Source organism: Schistocerca cancellata, chromosome 4, assembly GCF_023864275.1.
Source record: "Schistocerca cancellata isolate TAMUIC-IGC-003103 chromosome 4, iqSchCanc2.1, whole genome shotgun sequence".
Lineage (NCBI taxonomy): Eukaryota > Metazoa > Arthropoda > Insecta > Orthoptera > Acrididae > Schistocerca > Schistocerca cancellata.
In genome coordinates, this window is record NC_064629.1 from 665,255,118 (window position 1) to 665,274,474 (window position 19,357).

General features: G+C 42.6%; 1 protein-coding gene across 1 annotated transcript in view; it reads left to right on the top strand.

Annotated features, from left to right (window-relative positions):
• The first annotated feature begins 2,057 nt into the window (after positions 1-2,057).
• LOC126184373 (monocarboxylate transporter 2-like) overlaps positions 2,058-19,357 on the top strand; it is a 141,589-nt gene continuing 124,289 nt past the window's right edge. The window contains exons 1-2 of the mRNA XM_049926758.1: positions 2,058-2,135; positions 2,213-2,459. Of these exons, the coding sequence (XP_049782715.1) occupies positions 2,058-2,135; positions 2,213-2,459 (325 nt within the window). The remainder of the gene's footprint in view (positions 2,136-2,212; positions 2,460-19,357) is intronic.

Below are 19,357 nucleotides of genomic sequence, written 5' to 3' on the forward strand. Positions count from 1 at the left end.
AATCTCTACTAGAACTAAATACACATTTGTTTACTTGACCTTCGTTGAGCCAGCCATAACCTTGAATAATGAACCATTTTATACATGAAATTCGACGCTTTTTTTACACCTTGATTCAAATGTTAGGGTTCAGATTTTTCAAAAAATCAGGTTGAACCTTCACATCACCTTGAAAAATACGTTCATAATCACAGCCATAAGTAGCAACCTGTGACCCTCTTTGTCACCTACAAATCTCATCTAGAACATTTTTCTGTATCTCATCTCCATCCCAAGTTATTCCCCATAAAAGATTAAAATGATACACCTGTATATACATGATAAATTTAAAAAAGGTTTTAAAATATAATGTAGGAGATGATTACAATATACAATATGGCTTTCTCCTTTTAAAGTTTAAAAAAGAAAAAAAAAGTCTGACAGGTAAGGACAAAATGACAAAAATGGACATTTAAAAACTTCAAAAAGTAGAGCAACGTTCATTAAAAGGAAAACTGCACTTTCTCTAAAAAGCTAAAGGACCTGCGCTGGGTAAAGTAGTTTTGGGGCATTAAATGTTAGGATGTTTGTGGTAATGATGTAAAATGCCTGGGCATTTATAAGTTGGGGCAAAAGTCCAAGATCAATGCCTGCGTAAATGCCTAAAATTCATAAATGCCCGGGCATTTATGCATTTTAGAGATTAATTGATCAGCTGCATTTATAAAAGAAATTAAACTGATATTTTGGATTGGAAAAGGTATTTTGCAACACTGCTTCTGTAGTGGCTGGTTAATCAAATAGAAAAAGCTGCTTGAGAGATAGGGAAGAGTTATTAGGGGAAATGAATTGGACTGTAAACGTAACTATACATGTTTAATGAGGTCAATTCTTGTGATAGTACATAATAAAAAAAGAAAACAAAACTCAAATTTTAAAATATGTCTTCAAATAACGTATAGTTTATATTAAGTAGGTGGCCTGTAAGTAGTATTTTTACTTAAACTATACTGCTGCAAAAATATTCGAGTAAAAATAGTTTATCCATAATGATTTTAATTACAGATGAGTCATGTGCTGATTCCGATTCCACGAATGCAAGAATCGCCGATTCTCTACGAATCGGCTTGTATCGAAATCGAACGAATCCAGCGTATTCGGTATCGATTCTTTGTTATTAAATCCTTTTTATGTAAGTGTTCTCATTTTCTTTTCACAGCAGTGCAGTATGCGAAAATAAACAAAGAAAGGAACAGAATAGAAAACTATAGTATATCTCAAATGTCACTACGTTTCAAAATAAAGCATTTTTTTCTACTGAAAACAGTTTATCATTTAAGAATACATTTATTATCAAGAAACACATGCCAGCTGTTTAATACACTCAGTAATAATTTTTTGTTATCAATGATCATTCGTCAGTAACGTTCAGAGATTTGACACGGACTGTAAAGTGTGTTACATTACAAAGCGATGACCTAAGGACATGTTTTTTTTTTAAATTTTTTTTTATTCCAGCTTACCACTACACAGCTATTCAACGCAATCTCTCTCTCTCTCTCTCTGTGTGTGTGTGTCTGTGTGTGTTGTGTGTGTGTGTGTGTGTGTGTGTGTGTGTGTGTGCGTGTGTGTGAATGAGTGAAAAAAAAAGCGCTTCATTCTTCTTTCCTTTCGTTCATAGTAAGAAAGGCAAAATGCCATACGTATGTTTAAATGTAAGCATCTACTTAACTTCTAATATCTGGAGCATCGTCCCATCCCTTATTTTAATTGGTAAATTATACACTTCAGGAGTAAAAACTTTAAAAAGAACTTTTTTTGTAAATGCCCAGATTTTATAAATCTCCCGTCCACTGGGCATTTGCCCGGCCCACATCACTAGTTGTGGGTGTAAATTTAGAAGTAGCTCGTGGTCTCTATGGAAGGAGAATAGGTGGTAAGGCGGATATTGGGAAAGACGGAAAAGAAGGATGCGTTTGGTGGGTGGGCAGGCCGTGATATCAAGAGAGAAAGGGATGCAATGAAGTGGAGAGATAGGAGAGAGGGGGAATCTCTGATGTGGGTGGAAATAGGTGGGGATGGCTGCAACTGGTATAGGACTTACAACTAGTCTTTTCGTTGAAATAAAAGGAACGAAACCACCATTCAAACGTGAAGTAATAATTTAAACTTTATGACTGTCATCGATACGTGTGACTAAGAAATTTTGTAAACATTTCAAACGCTGTCTTAGTGTGAAGACACAGCGAAGTGCTGGCACGGCCAACAGGCTGAGGCTTTGGCTGGTGTTGCAGGGTGGCTGGGCGCGCTGTCGACGGGCGTGGCGCTGCTGATGTCGCCGGTGACGGTGGCGCTGTGCCGGCGCAAGTCGACGCGCCTCACCGCCGTGCTGGGCGGGCTCGTCACCGCGCTCGGCTGCCTCTTCACCTCCTTCGCCTCGCAGTTCCACCAGCTCTTCCTCAGCTACGGAACTGTCATAGGTAACAGAGCCACATTATCCACCCACCTCAAAATGGAACATCACCAGCTCGAGGAAAAAGCGCACATGAGCCATATCAACCCCAGAAATAGATCCTGCGCGAAAATTTGGGCTATAATTCTCAAAGTACACAGCTAAGATCCTCTGAATGTACCGCTTTTGAGCATTCCATGCTTCGACTTGTTCTGCCCCACTTCGGACACCTAATGCCAGAGCGTGAAATACTGTACAGTGGAGTGAGTGATGATGATGTCCGCCCCCGGTAGCTGAATGGTCAGCGTGACGGATTGTCAGTCCTCTGGGCCCGGGTTCGATTCCCGGCTGGGTCGGGGAATTTTCTCCGCCCAGGGACTGAGTCTTCTGCTGTCCTCCTCATCATCATCATCCTATCATCCTCATCGACTGCAGGTCGCCGAAGACGCGTCAAATTGAAAGACCGGCACCCGGCGAACGGCCTGCCCAACGGGCCCTAGCCATACGATTAAATTAAAAAAAAGTGATGATGATAATGATGATGTTTGGTTTGTTGGGCGCTCAACTGTGTGATCGTCAGCGTCCGTACAAAGTCCGCATTTTTACACAGTCAATCTTTCTCACAGTTCAATCTAGCCACTGTTATGAATGTTGTTGATCATGATGAAATGATCAGGACAACACAAACACTCAGTCCCCGGGCAAAGAAAATCTCCAACCTAGCCGGGAATCGAACCCAGGACCCCATGATTCAGAGGCAGCAACGCTTCCCACATTTTTTAATCTCATTTTGTTCTACATTGTCCGTCGAATTTGTTCGGGGCGGACGTCCGATGACACCCGTTTAGGTCCTTCGTTGATCCGTTGACTCAGTTTTTGTTACAGAGGTTAGCGAACCCTCTGACCGAACACGCTGGGCTACCGTGCCGGCATCCACTACACCACGAGCTGCAGAATTTGAGTGAGAGGTTCGTGTTCATAATGTCGACGAACAAACGAGCGATAGTGTTTTTTTCAATATATCGAACTGTGCGGTTTCTCGCCTCTTTTCTTTGAACGCTTTTAAGTTGTTATTCACAGATACAGAGTAAATTAATTAAATGAATGAATATGGCCTTGAAGACGTAGCGTAGCGACATTTTTCAAATTGAATGTCATTAACTCCACTTCACCGTAATTCTTCAGTTGATTACGTTTATTCATTCTGATTTTCATAGCTATATATATACATATATATATACTGACGGTAAACAAAAAAAATCGTGCCGGCCGGAGTGGCCGTGACGTTCTAAGCGCTACAGTCTGGAGCCGAGCGACCGCTACGGTCGCAGGTTCGAATTCTGCCTCGGGCATGGATGTGTGTGATGTCCTTAGGTTAGTTCGGTTTAATTAGTTGCAAGTTCTAGGCGACTGATGACCTCAGCAGTTAAGTCGCATAGTGCTCAGAACCATTTGAACCATTTTTTACAAAAATCGTAACACTGAGGAGTTGTGCGACATAAACGAAAGTTCGTAAGCGTGTTTCTACTTTTGAAACGTGGTGTCTGTTCAACCTCGTGCCAATCGCATGAGAGTCGCGCTAGTAGCGCCACTATGAGATATAAATCAGGTTTGCTTCAAATACTCTCTGTAACGGTCGTGAGCGTTAGTTGACTTTTAGATTGGATGTGATGAGTTGATGCTAGTCAAGAATGCCTTTAAGGTGACAAAGACACCGTTATCAATATCTTACCGAGTTTGAACGAAATAATAGGGCAACGAGAAGTTGGATGATCCTTCTGCGATAATGCAGAAAGGCTTGGCAGGAATGTAGCCACTGTACATGAGTGTTGGCAGCAGTGGTCGCGAGAATGGACGGTCACAGGAAGACTCGGCTCCGGACGGCCACGTGTCACTGTCCAGAGGGAAGATCATCATGTTCGGCGTATGCCTCTGTCGCATTGTACTGCCGCTGCAGCAGCAATTTGAGCAGCAGTTGGCACCACAGAGACACAATGAAAGGTTGCAAATCAGTTACTTCAAGGACAGCTCCGAGCCAGACACCTGTAGCGTGCATTCCACTTACCAAAATCACAGCCATTTGCGACTTCGGTGGAGTCAAACCAGAGATCATTGGAGGGTTAGTTTGAGGTCTTTTATGGTTTCAGATGAAAGCTGGTCCTCTCTCGGTGCCAGTGATGGGTCGTATGTTGGTTAAAAGGAGGCCAGTTGAGGGCCTGCAACCAACCTGTCTGCGTATTACACACACCAGACCCACGCATAGAGTTAGGTTAGGGGGTGCAATTCTTATGACAGTAGGAGCACTCTCGTGGTTACCCAAAGCATCCTGACTGCAAGTTTATACGTCTGTCTGGCGATTCGACCTATTGTGCTGCCTTTCTTGAACAGCATTCGAGGGAGTGTTTTCCAACAGAATAGCGCTCGCCCACATACGGCCGTTGTTACCCAATATGCTGTACAGAGTGGCTGCTGTCGCCTCGGACTGTTCGAGCACTAGCTCTGTCTCCAATCGAGCACTTATGGGACACCGTCTGACAACTCCGGAGTCATCCATAACCAATATTAACCGTCCCTGTAACGACCGACCAGGCGTAACAGACATGGAACTCTATCCCACAAACTGACGTCCGGCACCTCTGCCAGACAATGCATGCACGTTTGTAGGCTTGAATTCAAAATTCTTGCGGTTACACGAGTTATTAATGTACCAGCATTCCATGTTAGCAATGGCTTATCTCACGCTTAATTAATCTGTAATCTTTGAATGTTAATGACTTAAATATGTTACCTAGACAAATGAATTCCCGAAATTCCATTACTCTTCATTAATTATATTTTGATGTTGCTTTTCTCCCGTCAGTATGTAAAGCCTCGATTAACCGAACCCCGTGTCAATCGAAACGCGGGCTATCCGAAAGACCTGCAAGAATCGTAGAACCCAACTAAATATTGTACTACCCGGAAACAATTCGAGAAGAGACTGTTCAGAACTATACCTAATGTGGAGAGATCGGCACCCAACCCTGATTGCTTCCCCAGACACCGACTCCCCATTCTAAATACAGCTACACTGTCAACAATAGCGCATTCTACTTCCGTTGCCTGTGTATTTTTTTGTGGCAACTGAGCGGAACTGTTTTGCGGATATTTTCGCTGGTACATTAGCTTCTGTAAAAGAAGTTAAAACAGGAAGGTTATTCAAAACAATTGCGGCTAATTACGGAGTATCTATTTCTGTAATTTCGCAATTGGTGAAGTCTAGATTTCTAGAGGAAGCTGTGACAAATCTTCGCAGAGAAACAGTGAAAACCTCCGACTTTGAAATAATAGGCGAAGCTCTTTATCTTTGGTTCACCAAACAACGAGAAAAACGCATGACTTTCACTAGTCCTATAATTCAAGAGAAAGCTAAAATATTACCTGAGTTGTCAGGTGACGAACGAAAAGATTCTTTCTTCAATCTCCGAGTCATTAAAACGGGTTTAAAAACAGACATGTCATTCCACAATTTAACGTAGGTGTAGAAAAGTTATCTACAGACCTCGATGCAGCTGATGTTTTAAAAACAGAGTTTCAGGATTACAGCCGAGGCTGCACTAAGGACCATATTTACAATGCCTATGAAACGGGTGTTAATTTTAAGACGTTACCTACAAGATACTTAGCTTCCTTGAAAGAAACGTCTGCCTCTGGACAAAAAATGAAAAAGGGCGGGAAACAGTTCTTTTGGAATCAAACTTTTCTGGCACACGCAGACTGCTCCCAGTAACTATCACGAAGTTGAAGAGCCTCGAACTTCGACGGGTGTTCCAGAAATACACAACCAGGTTTTTATACAGCCCAAAAACTTCTTGGATGTGTTGTGCTCCTTCACTGAGTATTTAGTGATCAATTGCACCGAAAGTTGTAAAGTTTTTAATCTAAAAAATGTATCCCTAAACAAGCAAACTTATTAACTGACAATACGCAGTATCGATTGTAGTATGTTTCTTTGCCGCGCGGGATTAGCCGAGCGGTCGCGGCACGGTAGCTCAGCTTGTTCGGTCAGAGAGCTGGTTGGCCTCTGTAATAAAAGAACTGAGCGAAAGCATCACCAACGAACTTGAACGGATGTCATTTGACGTCCGCAACGACCAAGCACAACGATCAGCAACGACTAAATGTAAAATAAAAAAAAAGGAAAAAAAAGCGGTCTAAGCGCTGCAGCCATGGACTGTGCGGCTGGTCCCGGCGGAGGTTCGAGTCCTCCCTAGGGCATGGGTGTGTGCGTTAGTCCTTAGGATAATGAAGGGTAAGTAGTGAGTAAGCTTAGGGAATGATGATCGTAGCAGTTAAGTCCCATAAGATTTCACACACATTTGAAAATTTTTTATGTTTCTTTCCTCCGAATTTTACCTGTCCAATTCAGCCACTAAATGAAGTGTAATAGCAACATTTATACGGCACAGCCGTGGTCTATGTTTGAGAACCATCCTGCACGATAGTGACAAGCAAAACAAAAAACATGACTGAACAGCTGAGCGTGGTAAATATGAAATTTACTTGTTTGCACAAGCCTGGAATAATGTGAAAGCAAAAACTATAGAAAAGTGCTGGAGAAAACTGTGTGATGTTCTTGAAGAAGACGACTAGAATAATTTTGAAAATTTGACAGATATGACAGAAAGAATTCGCGGATGCGAAGAGTTGCATACGTGCAAAGTGAATGAATGGCGTCATCGCGGACGATTCGCAAAACATCGCGAACCAAGAAAAATGTACTATCTTCGTGTGAAATAATGCGTTCTCGGACAAGATTTTAAATTACGTTCTCCTGAGGCGACCACATACTTCTTCCCTTGCCGTCAACATCCCGAGAACTGGAGGCCTCTGGTTGTTATTTCGCCGTACAGTACTTCGCGCTAGGGCAATCAGCGGCTGTAGTGAGACGGAGCGAGTGACAAACAACCGAGGTGTGAGAAGTTTAAATGCTGTAAATTCAGAAGGTCATAAATGCGTACTGTCACAGTCATGGGCCAAATTTCTACGCTGGATCGAATATTCGAGCTGACATCTTGAAAATGCGCTTTTTCTCCTTAAAATTTTAGGTTGAGTTGACGGTGTTTCCTTGTCTGATAGGTTTACGAAAGTTATTGTTATTATTACAGTCATCAGTCCGAAGACTAGGCCAGCATATATTGCGTAGGTCTTTTCGTATCTGCATAACTGCGTTACCCAAAATGAGCATATTGGACAAAAAAATTGTCGTCCCCCAGCATACATCATGCTAATATCGTGTAACACCGTCTCTAACATTGACAATGACGTTCAATTCGACTAAGAAGAGAGTCCACAAGTTTCTTAAGTATCCAGATGAACACACTCGTTGATGATTAGATCCTGTGGAGCTACCAAATTGCTCAGTTTCATCCGCTGTTCCAAACAGTCACAGAATTTTCTATCGGATTAAGATTGGGTGCTTTAGCAGACAGTCAGGTTGCGATGTGGTAACCAGCTGCTCCTCAAACCAGGAACGTATGTGTGTAGCCCTATGAACAGAGCTGTTGACATCATGGAAGAGAGAAGAACCCATCATGAAGATGTAGAACACAGGGCAACACTTGGTCAGCGTGAATATTGAAATACACATTTTGTTCCATGCTCGCGGTAGGTTGAATCAGTAGACTCACGTCATGAAAACACGCCCAAAACATCTTAGAATCAACAGTGGTCTGAATTGCACCCACCACATACTGCGTGTTAAACGCCTAATTGCAACGTCGTTGCCATCGACGCCTTACATCATTTGAACAGAGGCAAAATTTCGGCTCCTCTGACAACATTACACGCCTCCAGTCAGTTACTATCCAGCTTCTGTGTTGTTTGGACAAATGAAGCCGTGTAGCTTTGCGTGAGCAATGCCCCTTTGCCAGGTATCCAACTCCACATGCCCGATACTTGTATGCTTGAGCCAAAACAGCTTTGCGTGAGCAATGCCCCTTTGCCAGGTATCCAACTCCACATGCCCGATACTTGTATGCTTGAGCCAAAACATTACAACCCCTGCCCATCACGTGACACAGTAAGCGAAAAGCTGTGCAGAGACTAACGTGGAATCATTCTAGCAATCATTCTGATCTCAAATGGGGATATCCACCAATATAAACGATTTTGACAAAGGGCAAGAAGACCTGGGTTCGAGTCCCGGCCGTCTCACAAATTTTAATTCATTTCTTCAGCTTCCATCATTATCGTAGATAAAGGGCAAATCCCGCCTGGGCACGAGCATCTCGGAAATGTCGAAGCTGGCCAGCTGTCCGAGTGCTAATCTTGTAAAAACCTACAGAATGTGGTCGAAGGACGACGAAGCCACGAGTAGGAACAAGCTATTGGACATCCGCGCCTAATCACGGAACACTAGGTCGGAGGTTTTCCCTCTCTGTAAAGCAGGATACGTGGAGAACTGTAGCAGGCACCAGTGTTCCAGAGCACACTGTTCTGTACCCCCTGTTGAATGTGGTGCTCTGCAGCAGACGACGTCTGTGTTTTCCCATGTAGACTCAGTGACGTCGTTGATTAAAATTGCCGTGGGCACGGAATTATCAAAGTCGTGATGTGTCCACCAAAGGCAGCGCCAGAAAAACACACAAAAACTATCTTCTCCAGTGAGACTTAGTTTGGGACATAATAATTGAAAACCAGTCACTTCTTGAAACTTTCTGGCAGATTAAAACTGTGTGCCGGAGCGAAACTCGAATTCAGGATCTTTGTCATTCGTGAGCTAGTGCTCTGCCACCTGAGCTACCCAAGCACGACTCACGACCCGCACTCCCAGCTTCACTTCCATCAGTACCTCGTCTCCTACGTTCCAAACTTCACAGAAGCTCACCCCCGCAAAACTTGCAGAACCAACACTCCTGGAAGAAAGGATATTGCGAGACATTGCTTTGCCACAGCCCAGGGGGATGTTTCCAGAATGAGATTTTTCACTCTGCAGCGGAGTGTGCGCTAGTATGAAACTATTGACTGTAAGGAGGGTCGTGAGTCGTACTTGGTAGCTCAGTTGCCAGAGCACTTTCCCGCGAAAGGCAAAGATCCAGAGTTCGAGTCTGGGTCCGGCACACAGTTTTAATCTGTCATGAAGTTTCATATCAGCGCACACTACACTGCAGAGTGAAACTCTCATTCCAATCTCTTCTTGAATACTGAAACAACAACATCTGCATCTACATTTACATTTATACTCCACAAGCCACCCAACGGTGTGTGGCGGAGGGCACTTTACGTGCCACTAACATTACCTCCCTTTCCTGTTCCAGTCGCGTATGGTTCGCGGGAAGAACGACTGCCGGAAAGCCTCCGTGCGCCCTCGAATCTCTCTAATTTTACATTCGTGATCTCCTCGGGAGGCATAAGTAGGGGGACGCAATATATTCGATACCTCATCCAGAAACGCACCATCTCGAAACCTGGACAAGAAGCTACACCGCGATGCAGAGCGCCTCTCTTGCAGAGTCTGCCACATACTCCCATTTACGGAGCTTGTTAGCACTTGATGTTAGGTTGGCGCCATTAAAATGCATTGTGTTGTGGTAATCGCTGCTACTTGCTGGATCGCTGCTGTGTCTCGATGCTGATGCTGGCTCTAAATCTGGTTGTCTAGGGTTAAAAACATGAGGTCCCGTGTTTTTTATGTGCTTTTGATGATAAAGAACGAGCGAAACCAACAAATATGTAAACTTCAAATATTTATTACTCTGGTGGCCATCTTAATTCCACTGAACACCAAAGACCATGACTCAACACAAAGTAGTACTTCCGTTACATGTTCTTTGCATTGTTTATCCACCTCAAACAATAACACACAAACACACTTTACCAAAGTGACATTCCGACTGCCCCCCGACCCTTCTTGCTGCTCGTATTTATAACATTGTCAAAGAACTACTAAAAAGAGATGTAGTTTATAAGTGACATGTACATCTGTTATCATAATTTGTGCAGAAAAGTTATTAATTTGCATCGAGTGACATAATTTAACATGTTATTAAAATGACAAACAGATTTGTTGACTTGACAGAATAATTCTTTGTTACAAAAAGGCCGTTTTTTAGAAGTTTGTCAATTGACTTCTCTAATTTGCATAAATAAGTAAATAACATGAATTATTAAGAATTACATTGGTTTTCGTCTAAAATAGGATTGATTACGTGAATACTGAGTGAAAACGCTCCTAGTGAACAAATAGGTTTCACTGGGTGATTTTTATTTAAGGAGATCTAAAATACCAAAGTTGTCCACTATTTTTCGTACTTCATATTAATTATTTAAGATGAACTTAGTGTTTTTACATGATGACATTTGCTGTATCAGTGATCAAGTGATATAAACTTTTGTGAGGGTCAGTTACTCAGTATAATTTAATGGGTTGACTGTTTATGCAGACATGTTATGCAATCATTGTTAACATACACAATAACTTTTCTATAATCATAAATACTCGTTAAACTGGTTGAATTTGGAGGGTATCGCATACTTCGGTACAGTAAAGCCTTTAATATGTCCCGTTACAATGCGAAGGTCGATGTGGATGTCGTCGTTGCCATACTAATCGGTCTAGAGTGAGATCCTGATTGTGGGTATGCTCTCGCAATGCGCCTTGTCCAGGTAACTCTCGGAGTGAACTTGCCGACCATAGCCTGGGCGCCAGCCTAAATACTCCCCGGTGCCGGAATACTGCATGTACTACTTTCAGTCACGTGGCCCACAGAAGAGAAAGGGTCCAAGGGGCCAGTGACCTCCGATGGCGCTTGGGTTGCCGTTAGGTGGCTAGTTGAGGCACCGCCATCACTTGTCTGCTATTTGTAATGTCCATGTCCGTGTAACGCATCTGTGTTATTGGTTGCTGGCTGAGTAGGCGCAATGCCTTGACACAGCAGAGTGGAATATGGATCATTGGAAGCGTGTGGCCTGGTCGGATGAACAGTGCTATTGGGGACGTTCAACTGGGCTTCTGTGAGATTTATGACAGTAGTAGAAGGCATCATAACAGCTGTGGACATTGTGAACGTTATTGTAGACTATCTTCATTTGCTCATGCTTGATGTCTTTCTCGATGGCGATGACATCTTCCAGCTGGGTAACTGTCCGTAAAAATAGGAAAGAAGGTTAGAGTTTAATATCCCATCAACAATGAGGTCATTAGCGACAAAGTATACTCTCGGATTTGAGAAGGATCAGGTAGGAAATTGTCTGTGCCCTTCTCGGAATTTGTCTTAAGTGGTTTAGGAAAATCAGAGAAAGCTTAAATCTAAATGGCCGGACAAAGATTTGAACTGTCAGCCTCCCAAATGCGAGTCCAGTGCGCTTTCAACTGTGGCACCTCGTTTGTTAAATACAGTGTGTTTATAAATTAGTGTCCATAAATGTATGGATGTGTTTGTGACACCAAGTAAGAGCCAACGGAATATCAGATCAGCTGTATGGCTGGATTGAAGAGGTTTTAGCAAACAGAACACAGCAGTTGTTCTCAATGGAGAGACGTCTACAGACGTTAAAGTAACCTCTGGCGTGCTTCAGAGGTGTGTTATGGGACCATTGCTTTTCACAATATATATAAATGACCTAGTAGATGATGTCGGAAGTTCCATGCGGCTTTTCGCGGATGATGCTGTAGTATACAGAGAAGTTGCAGCATTAGAAAATTGCAGCGAAATGCAGGAAGATCTGCAGCGGATAGGCACTTGGTGCAGGGAGTGGTAACTGACCCTTAACATAGACAAATGTAATGTATTGCGAATACATAGTGAGAAGGATCCTTTATTGTATGATTATATGATACCGTAACAAACACTGGTAGCAGTTACTTCTGTAAAATATCTGAGAGTATGCGTACGGAACGATTTGAAGTGGAGCGATCATATAAAATTAATTGTTGGTAAGGCGGGTACCTGGTTGAGATTCATTAGGAGAGTCCTTAGAAAATGTAGTCCATCAACAAGGGAGGTGGCTTACAAAACACTCGTTCGACCTATACTTGAGTATTGCTCATCAGTGTGGGATCCGTACCAAGTCGGGTTGACAGAGGAGATAGACAAGCTCCAAAGAAGAGCGGCGCGTTTCGTCACAGGCTTATTTGGTAAGCGTGATAGCGTTACGGAGATGTTTGGCAAACTCAAGTGGCAGACTCTGCAAGAGAGGCGCTCTGCATCGCGGTGTAGCTTGCTGTCCAGGTTTCGAGAGGGTGCGTTTCTGGATGAGGTATCGAATATGTTGCGTCCCCCTACTTATACCTCCTGAGGAGATCACAAATGTAAAATTAGAGAGATTCGAGCGCGTACGGAGGCTTTCCGGCAGTCGTTCTTCCCGAGAACCATACGCGGCTGGAACAGGAAAGGGAGGTAATGACAGTGGCACGTTAAGTGCCCTCCGCCACACGCCGTTTGGTGGCTTGCGGAGTATAAATGTAAATGTAGATGTAGTCACAAATATTTCTAATGAACGTGGGTCCAAAAATCCTTCGTTAACGAGTTATGAAATGAATGATCATGCGACACACCTCAAATGTGCACTGCATTCTTCTTTATAGATGATCTTGGCATCTGTTTTTAGTTTGTCTGAGGATCTTTAGTTCAACATCAACGTGTGGGACAGAATCATTCATGGTCATCTTATTTGTTCATATTTATTCCCACAATGTCTTACTGGACAAATGTACATATGATTTCTCAGAAATGAGGTGCTTCATTTACTTAATACTGTACCTCTAGAGGTCATCCAACGGATGTCGTTTGTGCACAGTGGTACTACACCTCACTTAATAGTAAAAGCTCGCCAGTATCTCCATAATCTATGGATTGATCGAGAGGGATCTATTGCTTGGCTTCACCGATAACCAGATTTGAATCTAGTGCGTTTTTACCTATGGTGACATTTGAAATCCTTCGCGTATTCACACTCTGTACCTAACGTGGATGTTTTGAGGCAGCATATCGTAAACGGACTGGCCAAATTTGACCTACTCCTGGAATTTTCAACAGAGTACGGTAGAGCATGGGACGTACATTCGTTCCTTGCTTCGAAGCAGGAGGAGGTCACTATGAGCAATTTTTGAAAATATAGGTCGTTAAATTTATCAAATACGACATTAGCAACAAAATGTAAGTCCCTAACGAAGGATTTGCTTCCCGATGTTCAGACAGACTTTTGTAATGTTTTAGTGTCAGGAACACATCCACACATTTATGGACCCCTATTTATAAATACCCGGTGTAACTGTCTCGTGCTACAGTGGTTTGAAGAGCATGATAGTGAACTCGCCCTGATGTCTATGCCACCAAACTTGCCTGATCTAAATGTGATAGAACAATTCTGGACGCTGTCCGGCGCCAACTCGGAGTGCACAAACAAGCGAGCCGTAATTTTCAGGAATAGTGTGACCTGTCTTTAGATATTTGGTGCCACATGCCTCCGGAAACCATCCCAGGACATTCTGAATTCATACAACACAGTATCGTTGCTGTTTGTGTTCTAAAGGTAGATCAACACGTTAGATTGTCATAATCGTTTTGACTCATCAGTGTATAATTAGCGGTTGTGTATAATATAAACACAAGTCAAGAGACACTTCATGATAATATTCGCGAAAGTTCTATTTGTTTGCTATGTTGCGCTCGAAACTTCTCATATCCACTCATAATGCATCTACAACACCATTAATTTTAATAAAATCGAAAAATGATCAAAAGCGAAGTCTCTAAAAGATGTCACAAAGGACAAAGTATTAGGGTTTAACATGTCTACAATGATAACGTCCTTATAGACGGAGGAAATGCTCAGGTAGGGGAATGATAGGGAAGGAAATCAGTCGCGTTATTTTCAAAAGAAATATCCAGGCGTTTGTCCTATGGAGAAGTTAAAACTGGATGGTAGAACAGAGATTCCAACCCCCGAACACAAAAATGGTTCAAATGGCTCTGAGCACTATGGGACTTAACTTCTGAGGTCATCAACCCCTAGAACTTAGAACTACTTAAACCTAACTAACCTAAGGACATCACACACATCCAATCCCGAGGCAGGATTCAAACTTGCGACCGTAGCGGTCGCGCCGTTCCAGACTGTAGCACATAGAACCGCTCGGCCACTTCGGCCGGCCCCAAACACAAGCCCAGCGTCTTAACTTTTAACCTACTGTGGACATTAACCCAATTTAGTACTACGTATGATACAATTTCAGAAATGTCATCCACGCTGAATGCAGTACGTAACATTCTACAGATTTTCTTAGATCCAGCAACATGTTTCATCGAAATACAACGAAATTTTATAATCACAGAGATGATTCTCCAATATATCCCCTTCATTTAAGCAGCGACATAAAGTATGTTTTGAAATAGAAATGAGTGAACAAGCAGCTCTAAAAAAATGATTCAAATGGCTCTGAGCACTATGCGGCTTAACTTCTCAGGTCATCAGTCGCCTAGAACTTAGAACTAATTAAACCTAACTAACCTAAGGACATCACAGACATCCATGCCTGAAGCAGGATTCGAACCTGCGACCGCAGCGGTCGCTCGGCTCCAGACTGTAGCGCCTAGAACCGCACAGCCACACCGGGCGGCTAAGCAGCTCTAAAGCTCCAAACAATTTTCGTAGATACTACATCCATACTGTCACACGATAAATTATGGGAGCGCATATGCAGTGAAGTCGTCATAGTAAAGATAGTCATCCAATACCTGCAAAATGCTGTTATGAGGAAGGAATAAAACATTTCACGGAAAGTTGCAGTTATCACAATTTTTTTCTGATGTAGAACAACAAGAAATTACAATTTGAAAACAGGGAAGAACCGTGGTCATGATCGTAAGAGAACACAATAGATAGTAAAGCTGAAATATAATTATTCCAAGTACGTTTCTGCATTAAGTGTGTACCCCACACTTATCACAGAAATGAGCTTTTGGCGTTAACTTTCTATTGGTTAAAATCGATTCGAAGATACATATAAACAAAAAACTTCCAATATAAAACAAAATGAAATTTTTATCCCTAGTAAATAAGAACTCATATTACAGGCTGGGTAAAATATAACTGACCCAGAAAATATTTCATGCAACTTAACATAGGCAACCCAACTTACATCACGTGCACCCAGGTGATAAAAATAGTTCATGCACCTTAAGATAGGCAACCCAACTTACATCACCTGCACCCAGGTGATGATGTAAGTTGGGTTGCCTATATTAAGGTGCATAAAATATTTTCTGGGTCAGTTGTATTTTTGTTGTTTTGTGTCTGCGCTTCGATTGTCATCAAGGACGAGAAATAAGTGTGTATTTTGCATTAGTCTCCAACCTTTAGTCAGTGCCAGAAAAAGTTTAACATGTTTTCTGAAAGAAACGACGTTCAGTGTTACTGTCGGAATAAAAGTTCCTTCATCCCTTTAATGTCACAAGTTACGGATGAAATCAGCACTATTTCACAACAACCAGTATGTGCCTGGAATAAAGGAGCAGTGAGAGAGACAAAATCTGTGACGATTCAATGCAACAAGCAACATACCAACAACTTATTACCTATACCAACAAAGTACCACTTAGTGAACGTCGTTGTCCGAATTGCGAACAGGATGTTATGGTTCTAACATTGATAATCTCTTACAGGTGTAGATACGATCGTATATATGCTAGGAACTTCATGCAGGACAAAATTAGAGCGCGCTAAAATATCGTTTCTTTCATTCTATTTTCCTTTCGAACGTCAGAGTTCGCCGTGCGTTAAAGGCCAACGAAATTGGTGCAAATTACAGACCGGGCAGTCGTTAAATTACATAGTACGGATGCCAACATAGAACACAGATTGTCAGGTACCTCATTTTCGCCTCTTAACGAGTTCACCATTTTTCTTTCTTTATACTGATACCAGGAGAACAAAATTTACACACATTCATCCTAACTGCTTACGCAATAATCATAGTCTGCATTTTTTTGTGCTGTGTAAGTGCTACTGTCGGAGTGGTGAAATGAAATCTGACGAATCTGTTTTCCTTCTTAATGTTCTCCGTACTTTTGGGGTTACGAGTAGCGGAAACGGTAGTCGTATCAGGTGGCAGAACTATGTCTTGCATAACCCGTGTGTTTTCGAGCAACTTGGTATAGCTCAGAGAGAACTAACTCTGAAGGTTAATAAATGCAATGCAGTAACGTAGTGTTCAGTTAGTCAGCATTTTTTTCTACTTTATTGTCTCTGTTGTGTAATCCTTTAAGTAAACAGTGTGTAAGAAAGGGGAAATTTATCTTGAATGTCTGTATACGCAAGAATACCATTACGACATTTTGAACCTTGTATATACGAGGATTGGAATTTTAATAGTGGCAACTATTTATTTGCAGCTCGTAAGAAACAGATACGTGTTTCAAAGTTTTACTGACCTTCAGAGTACTCACCAGCATTGTTTATAACCCGTTGCCAGCGATGTGGGAGTCGTAGGATACTCTTAGCAGTGCCAGTTGTGTTGACTGTTCGAGGGGCGCGGTCTATTGCCCGACGAATTTGTAGCACTTCTGAAACGAATGCCGTGAAGTGTTTCCTTCAGTTTAGAAATCGAGATGAACTCACGAGGGCTTAAGTCAGGAGAGTACAGTAGGTGGTATAGCACTTAGCAGCCCCATCAGTCATACAAATCAGTAACAGCTTGCACTGTACGTGCTTGAGCATTGTCCTGCAAAATGATGGTCAGGTCCTGAAGAAAGTGGCATCACTTCGGTCCCTGTGCTGTTCATTTTTGGAACACAACCAACGACCAGCTTAGAGACAGAAGTGATGACACTTTCTTCAGGACCTGACCATCATTTTGCAGCACAATGCTCAAGCACGTACAGTGTAAGCTATTACTGATTTGTTTGACTGATGGGGCTGCTAAGTGCTATACCACCTACTGCACTCTCCTGACTTAAGCCCTGGCAAGTTCAACGCGATTTCTAAACACTTAATGACATTCGCTTCAGAACTGCTACAAATTCGTCGGGCAATAGACCGCGCCGCTCGAACTGTCAACATAACTGGTACTGCTAAGAATGTCCTACGACTTCCACATCGCTGGCAACGGGTTATACATAATGCTGGTGACTACTTTGAAGGTCAGTAAAACTTTGAAACACGTATCTGTTTTGTACGAGCTGCAAATAAATAGTTGCCCCTATTAAAGTCCCAACCCTCATATTTATGATGAATTAATTTCATGTTTACATATTCATTGATGCTTTAATGTGTGGCCCATCACCTATGTTACTAAAAGAACAAAAAACCTTTTATGTAAGATTTTGTTTAGCTTTCGAGAAATAGGGATTACAGTGTCGAATGAAAATCTGGACTGTAGAACTGATTCCACATTTAATTCAGGTCTCTCCATAATAGATTGGATGTATCAGTTTACATGACAGAGGAAGAGCACGACTACACTAACTACAACTATGATTGACTACGGCCGGTGTGGCCGAGCGGTTCTAGGCGCTTCAATCTGGAACCGCGCGACCGCTACGGTCTCAGGTTCGAATCCTGCCTCGGGCATGGATGTGTGTTATGTCCTTAGGTTAGTTAGGTTTAAGTAGTTCTATGTTCTAGGGGACTGACGACCTCAGATGTTAAGTCCCATAGTACTCAGAGCCATTTGAACCTACTCTAGGTAATGTGAAATTGACCACTAGGTGTCACAAGATTCGGATCCGCCTGTTTAAAAGAGACGAGGAGCAATTATGTTGTCAGTAGAGAAGAAGTAACAGTATAATGGGCTCGTTTAGGAGAGCTCAGTGACTTCAACGTGGACTAGGCACTGGATGTCACCTGAGTACCATATCCATTAGAGATATATCAACCCATCTAAATATGCCCAAGTCGACTGTTAGTGATGTGACTGTGAAGTGGAAACTCGAAGGAACCGTCACAGCGAAACCAAGACCAGGCCGACCTCATGTACTGATGCACAGGAATCATCGAGCAGTGCGGAAGATGGTCGTTAAAAATCGCATAAAATCAGAGAAAGGAATCACTCGTGAGTGCCAAAATTGCTACCAGTAGCCCACAAAACGAAATGACTGTGTGCAGGGAATTAAGAAGAGTGGGGTACACTGGTCGGGCAGCTCCTCAGAAGCCACACATTTCTGCAGTCAAGCGGCGCTTGAGGTCGTGAGAAGTGCGACGCCGCTGGACAGTCTGGAATCAAGTGATTTGGAGTGATGAATCGCGCTGAACCCTGTGGCACTCCAATGGAAGGGTTTGGATCTGACGAGAGACTGGAAAACGTTACTTGCTATCAAGGGTAGCGCCAACAGTGAATTACGGAGGATGTGATGTTACGGTACGGTAATGTTTTCCCGTGGTTACGGTATGTTCCCCTTATCTTATTGGACTCAAGAAAATACTAAATGCAGAAGTATGTGAAAATATGTTACAGCATTGTGTTCTGCGTACAGTAGAAGAACACTTCGGAGACTGTGATGGTTTGTACCAAAAAAAAAAAAAAATGCATCCTGTAATAAGGCAGAACCTGTGAGACAATGATTTGTGATAATTAACGTTCCTGAAATGGACTGGCCTGCCCAGATTCCCGACCCGAATCCGGTGGAACACCTTTGGGCTGAGTTTGAACGTTGACTTCGCTCCAGACCCCCAGCGTCCAACATCATTAACTTCTCTGAGCTCTTGAGGAATAGTGGGCTGCCAATACTACACAGACATTCAGACACCTCATTACAAATGTTTCCAGCAGAGTTGAAGCCGTCATATTGGCGGAGGACGGACACACCCCATATTAGTGTCTACTAATATGTGTCCGGATACTTTTGATCAGATGGTGTACAATACCTGATTAGGCGAAGCTGGGAAAGGATCTTTTGCCGTTGCTTTCGTGTAGCTAACTCTTTTATGCCATGAGAACGGATATCG